Raw genomic sequence first — 7302 nt, forward strand, 5'->3', positions numbered from 1 at the left:
TGGAAACAATATTTCAAGTATATAATGGCTAAATCAATGTAATAAATAAATTGTTATTAGAATGTTTCACATAAATTAAAGTACAAATTCTTGCCAGTATATATCTGGCAACAATCTGTTTGTTTTGGTTTTGCTGAGCAGACGAACTGCAGCGTGCGTCCCTGAGCTTAAATAACTATTTGTAAACAAAGGCCAATTTTATATGTTTTCGATATAAAAAATATATAGTATAATTTTTATTAAATATTACCATTTTTATTCATTATGAGCACCAGGAAACCTATGAATTTTTCTTGGATTGATGATGGCAAATTAGCAGCTTTCGGTCGACCATCCTCGCCGGAAAATTTGCGTTTCCTTTTGGAAAATAATATTACATATTTAGTAACTTTATCACCTGAATGCACACCTCCTGTGTTTACATTTCCAGATATACACTGGTATGAAATTAAAGTTCGTGAATTTCATCCTCCAAGGAATGACCAAATTAAAAAATTCATAAGTATTTGTGAGAAAAGTCTGGAACAAGGAAAGGTTTGAATAAACTTCATCACATACTGACGACAATGAAAGAATATTTAAATTTCTTAGCTCTTCATGCACTTTTTTATATTTCGCTTAAATTGGAGACATAATTTTGAAAGCACGTTTGCGAGTTTCTTTATTTACACTTTCACAATAGCTAAAGTTTCTGACATAATATTCAAGATTCTGTAATCATGGTTCTCCATAACATATTTATAAATATATTGAACTTTGTTTAATTTATTGATGCTTTTAGGAATCCATAGATTTTCAACTAATGTCAATAAAAAATTTATTAGTTGAAACATTATCATCATCATTTATTATTATTATTCATTAAAATATTTTTTCCATGTCCAAATAATCTCATTTTTTTAATAAGTTCATTATAATCATTTTTTATTACTGTTATCCTTATCAAGTAATTTATCCTTAGTCAAGCACTATGTAATTTTAAAAAGATTGTGTAATTATTCCTCGTAATCATAAAATACATTCAATTTTTTTAATAGTCATTAGTATAGTATTTATTTTTTTTCTCTCAATTATATTTCCTTTCTGTCTGTTTCTGAGACATGAGAGTTATTCCTAGATTTATAGATGTGGATCAAAGTTTATTACAGATTTCAAACATAGGTTTATGTAAATTAGAATTTAAAAGTTTTCTTGTTAATTTTATTCTGACCATAATAGCTTGCAATTGCAATATTCAATATATTTTACAGCATATTTTAATCTAATTTTCACCAATCAAATTATACTAAACTAAATGTTTCGGAAATGAAGTATCTCATTAATTATATTAAAAGTAGCTTACCTTTCATCCAGTTTGTTTATATTTTATCATTAACTATTTTAAAATATGTTTATTAAAAAACAATTATGGAACAGTGACATAAGGACTTCATTCAAAGTCACTTCAATATGATAAGAAATTCACTACTTTAAATGAAAACATCTAATTGCTTGAACTCTTTTTTTTTTTTTTTTTTTCCCTAAGATGTGGTTGAAAGATATTAATTGACACAGCTGTAAAATATAATAGCATAGCATCTGCCTGAAATTTAATCTCGTCTATCTATAAAATAAGCCAGCTGTGATGTTAAGTGAATTTTATTACTTTTCATGGAAATTTACTTTCACCTTTCAGCTTTTATTTCAGGTTAAAGCTTAATGAGAAATAGTAATTTCTTGATGAATTTTTTGAAACTTTTTCATAAATGACTTTATATTTACATATTCCTGCTTGTTTTTTGAATCAATTTTTAAGAATTTTCATTTATTTATATTAAAAAATAACTTTAAAATTTTTAATACGATTAAAGATATAGTGATGGAACTGATTAAATGATTTTTAAACTTCCTAGAAATACCTTCTAAAATTGTCTTATATTATTAAAATTCAGTTGATTGCTTTATTAAATTTCCTAATAAAAATCTATAATTTACTAGTACTTGATTTCTTTTACTTTTTTTTTACAATATTGTTTTGTTACCTTTTCTTTTTATATTTGTAAAAGAAAATAGATTTAAAAAAATTACCTTTATTTAAAACATTTGATATTAAAAATAAATAAATAAAAAATTTCATTCATAACTTATTATTACCTCTATCATTTTTTTTCTCCAAATTTAGGATTGCAATAAAATATTAAAAAAAAAAAAAGAGTATCTAGAAAAGTAGTATAAGAAGTAATAGAGAAATGTTCTGTGAAATTATTAAAATAATAAATGTTACAACAGCAAAAAGAAATACTTAATGAAAATGTAATAAACACTTTACTATAAATTCAATATTTATATTCATTTCCTTTTTAATTTGTATTATTTAGGCTGTAGGAGTCCACTGTAGAATGGGTAGAGGAAGAACTGGAGTTATGGCTGCTTGTTATTTAGTGAAGTTTCATAATATGACTCCTCAAAGTGCAATGGGACAAGTACGAAAAATGAGACCTGGTTCTATTGAAACATATACTCAAGAGGAGGCTGTCATGGATTATTATTGGTCAATTTGTAAAGAGAGACAAAGTCAATAGTCATATATTAGGCATTTAAAAATTTTATTTATTAATATATATATATATTTGTTAAAGATGTTATTAGACAATTTACATGTGCGTGATATTTTAACTGTTATCTTTTATTTATTGTAAATGTCTGTATTATATATGGAATTTCTTTTTCATAAGGTATGTTTGAATTTGAGTTTGTTTTATCACTTTAATATGTGGGAGCACGTAATGAAGGATAATGTATTTATTGACTACATGTGCATTTTATGAAAGCTGATTTTATCTGAGCAGTAAAATTGTATTTTTATGTTGAATTTCTTTTGTATTATTGGTCAGTGACTCATTTGAGAATTTTTCTGGGTGCTCTATGACATTTGTGAAAATATTATTGTATATTCATGGAGTGTTTTAGATTATATCTTTGTAAGTTTAAAGCTTTAGGAACCATTTATTTCAGATTTTACCAGAACCTAAGTGAATGCATCATTAATAAAAAATATATTTTTAAAATTTATTACATTTTTCTTCTTGTACTTATATGAATGATTTAATTAATAAAATTTCTTGAATGTTGAGATAATTAACAAGTACTAATAAGTTGATATAAATAATCTCTATTAATAAGCTAATATTTATGCTTATTTACTTATTTCTAAAAGCTGTTATTAGTTATTTATTGTTAATTAATTACATTGTACAAAAATAATTTCATTTCTCATGAACATTTTTATTCATCAAAAATTTCTTTATTATTAATTGTAAAAACATTGTACTGCTTTATCTATATGATCATAAAAATATTATATAGATAAGAAATGAATTTTTGTTATAATTAATATGTTAAATAAACAATTTTAAAAATCCTTTGTGTATAATCCATTAAATATCTCAAAATTTTGTTATATAAGACATGTGGTGATTTTCTTTTTTATTAATTAACTAGTAACCTTTGATCATCTGCTGGTTCACTGAGAGTATTGGCTGTGTTTTATTTCAATTAAATCTTTAATTCATAATAAGATAATCAGAATTTGTTGAACAGAGTTATTTAAACAAATTGTAATAAGCCATGTTATTTATTTATTATGTTTATGTGTACCTGAAGATCATTGTTTACTCCCAAGAAGGTCCATATTATTTATTACTCCCCAGATGTAATTATCTCCATTATTTAACATCATTACACATTGTTTAACATGGTAATTTCAATTTATTTTAAATGCTCATTTAAATCCAAAATGAAAATGATGTGATGCATTTTGTTTGTATTGAATGGACAGAAAAGTGGAATTACTTAAATTTCATTGCAACAATGAAAAGTATTGTTGTAAATATTGTATAAAAATGTTACAATAAAACTGCATTATGTTTAAATTTTAGTATGATAATGTTTTCAGAAGTTATTGCAGAAAAAAATTCAAGATGTCTTTAATTTTTAAATATTTATAAATCAAAATTTCAACCGAAAAATTATAACTTAAAATTATGTATTGCCATAATTATGGTTTGCCATGTAAAACATCAGCAAATACATATAAATGCATATTATTTTATATTATTAACAGAGATTTAATATTCAGTACTCAGTCTTATGCTTTTTAAATTGGCAATTTAGAAAATTAATTAAGAAATTTACCTTTTGTGAAGAATATTTATTTAATGTCTTAGCTATTAAGAAATTATTACCAAGAATAATTTACTGTATATGTTCACTTAGAAACAAAAGGTTCTAATAGAAAAATTATTTTAGACTTTCTTTTCGTCTGGTATTTGTTCTTTATATATATATATAAATGAATCTCGTTTGCCTTTTTTTTTTTTTTTTTTGCTAAATGTCTTTATTGTATTAATTAAGGATTTATATTTATTGGAATAAAGTAAATTACATATTTCTGGCCAATTTATGTGTTTTAAATAAATAAAAATGGTTAATTTAAAGGCTTTTTCAAACCCTTTTAATTGGTAGATTTTCATATCGTTAAAATATTATCAGCAACCATGTCAAGGATTTATGTGTATTTCATTGAAAAGAAATCTATTTTATGGAAATAAAGATATTTTCTAAATATTTGTATTTCTTAAATTTATCAATAAAACCAAATGAAAAAATAAAATAAAAAAAGGGTTGGTTTCTGTATTCTACTTAACAGTTTCGATTTATTGTTAGAGATTTTTGCTCAAGAGGCTTCTATGAAACTCATTATATATCTATTGACCATGGACCAAAAGTTAATACAATCATGCCCATAAGAATAATTCAGAATCACTTGAAAATCAAACTCTAAAGTAAAAATTTCACCTGTAGAATTAGCACACACATTTTCAAGAATAATACCCAAATTACAGGATGCCACCAAATGATGTTGATAGTACGTCACGATGACGAGAGTGTATATAAGGAATGGTGGCAATGAGGTAAAATTGTACTCAAACCAAAGAACAGAGAAAGTCAATGCCATTCAAGTAAAGCCAAGACACTTTACTCAAAGTTTCGCCATCTACAGGAGATAGCTTCTCTGGAAGCGGGCTCTCCTTCAACCACCACCACTCTTTCGAGGTAAAATTGTTCTCAAGTGTTCTGTAAGCAGCTCAGTGCCTTAACCGAATAGTTATGAAGCAGAGGACGCATGTGAATGATTTACGTGGTAAAATTATCGACCATCTGGATTGTGCGCGTACTCAGGTGGAAGTACCCGAGGAATTTAGAATCGCCCAAAGTCTCCTGGCTTTGACAACGATTCCAAGATAATGGAAATATCGGTAGATGTTACAGTACAGGTGGCTTCCGAGCTACATCGCTAAATGACAACCGGTATGTGGTAGTAACTGCCAAAAGAAGCAGACAGAAACAAAAAACAGTGCAGTTACACCGCTGAATGACAACCGGTATGTGGCAGTAACTGCCAAAAGAAGCAGACAGAAACAAAAAACAGTGCAGTTACACCGCTGAATGACAACCGGTATGTGGCAGTAACTGCCAAAAGAAGCGAACAGAAACAAAAGACAGTCCAGCATCGGGCTTGTCCCGTCAGCTGGGTGCGGCAGTTTCAAGACAAATCGTGTACAAACATTTGGGACAAATCGGTTTAATACTCGCAGACCTGCCAAATGTGTTCTTCTCACAGCAACTCATTGTAGCCACAATTAGCCTGAAGTAGAAAACATGCATTGTCATATTGGGCTTATGAGATGTTTTCTGACGAATCCAGGGTTAGCTTGTAATCTGATTCATTTCTGACTTTCATATGGAGAATGCATGTATCCCCGAGAAGATATCATTGAACTGCACAGTTACTGAAATGCAAGAGTGCTCTTTTGGGATGGGATTATATTGAGCACCGGAACAGATCTGCATTTTCAAATCGAAATTATGACCAGCCAAATTTATCGAGACATTATTCTGGAACCACTTGGACGTTTGTTTGCGGGTGCCATGAGAGCAGAATTTGTGTTTATGGATGACAACGCCCGTCCTCGCCATGCTAACATCGTAAACAAATTCCTTCACCCGTATGGAATGGTCAGCATTCTCACCTGCCTATCACCAGGTGTGAACATGTGTGGGACATGCTTGGCTGTCTAGTTGCAGCCCCTCAACCACCTCCTACATGTGTACAGGAGCTTCAGAGAGTATTGCTTGCTGAGTGGAGTAATCTTCTCCAAGTTCGGCTCGATAATTTGATACTGAGTATGCCTAAGCGTTGTGCGGACTGTATTTCATCATTTGGGAGACATACACTGTATTAAATATTATACCATCCATGTAAAATTAATTTTTTAATGGAGATATCTTTTGTAATTGCTCCAGGGAGCAAAAGTCGTAGTTTTTATGAATGATATCACACAGAGATTATCTTTTTTGTTCTTTATCTTTTGTTTAATAAATTGGACTTTGTTTCTGAACCTTTGTTTGCCAGAACTAATATAATCCGACTATATAAGAACTAATATAATATAATTGATGGACAAGAATGTATTCTAAAAATTTATGCGATTTAGATTTTCATTGACATATGTATTTTACCATTATATTAAAAAACAACTTTTCATGTTAAATTTCTTTAAAAAGTCTCATCTCATTCATTTGCATTACTGTTTTACTAGATATCACTTTTAAAGAATTAACAGAATTAGTTTTTTAGAAAATGGGTATAAACGCTATGAAATTAAAAAAATAATAATTTTTTGAAATTGAAAGTTTTTAACATATCTTTTACTTCACTTTTATGTTGTGTTTTTTTGTTGTTGTTTTAATTTTAAATTTACCATCACACATTTTTATTAAGAGCACTGAAATCAGAATTTTTATTAAAAATTTTCTTTTATAGTTAAAAAAAGTAAAAATTCATATTAAAAAGTTTCTTTAAAAACCTTTAGTTATCAAATCAGATTTCCCTTTTTCTTGATTATAAATTTGAAAGATCAAACTGATTTAAATTTACAAAATATACAATATTTTATCCAGTTAGGCGGGTCTATTACTTTAATACTTAATAGATTAACAACCTTTAAAGTGAATGATGTTCTTTATTCCTGCAATTTTTCAATACTGAGATTATTTTATAATTTTTATGTAGTTTCCGTAGGGAATACATATTTTTCTTTTACATTTATATGATTTTCTTATAAAGAAAAAAATTTCTTTATGTGTGGATGTTTAAAGTAAGAGATTTTGTTAACAGCATTTAACAAAATCACTTTTTTATTTTGTCTATGAGATTCATAAAAAATTTTAATCAACAAAATCTGAATATGCAGTATTATT

The 7302-nt window shown here is 27.4% G+C and overlaps 1 protein-coding gene across 1 annotated transcript; it reads left to right on the forward strand.

Moving 5' to 3' along the window:
• The first annotated feature begins 141 nt into the window (after window positions 1-141).
• On the forward strand, window positions 142-4110 carry LOC129963282 (dual specificity protein phosphatase 23-like). Its single transcript, XM_056077549.1, has 2 exons — window positions 142-534; window positions 2358-4110. Exons 1-2 carry the CDS (start codon window positions 265-267, stop codon window positions 2559-2561), a joined length of 474 nt encoding a protein of 157 aa, XP_055933524.1. The 5' UTR covers window positions 142-264; the 3' UTR covers window positions 2562-4110.
• Window positions 4111-7302: the final 3192 nt, after the last annotated feature.

This window comes from Argiope bruennichi, chromosome 3, assembly GCF_947563725.1.
Source record: "Argiope bruennichi chromosome 3, qqArgBrue1.1, whole genome shotgun sequence".
In the NCBI taxonomy this organism is placed as follows: Eukaryota; Metazoa; Arthropoda; class Arachnida; order Araneae; family Araneidae; genus Argiope; species Argiope bruennichi.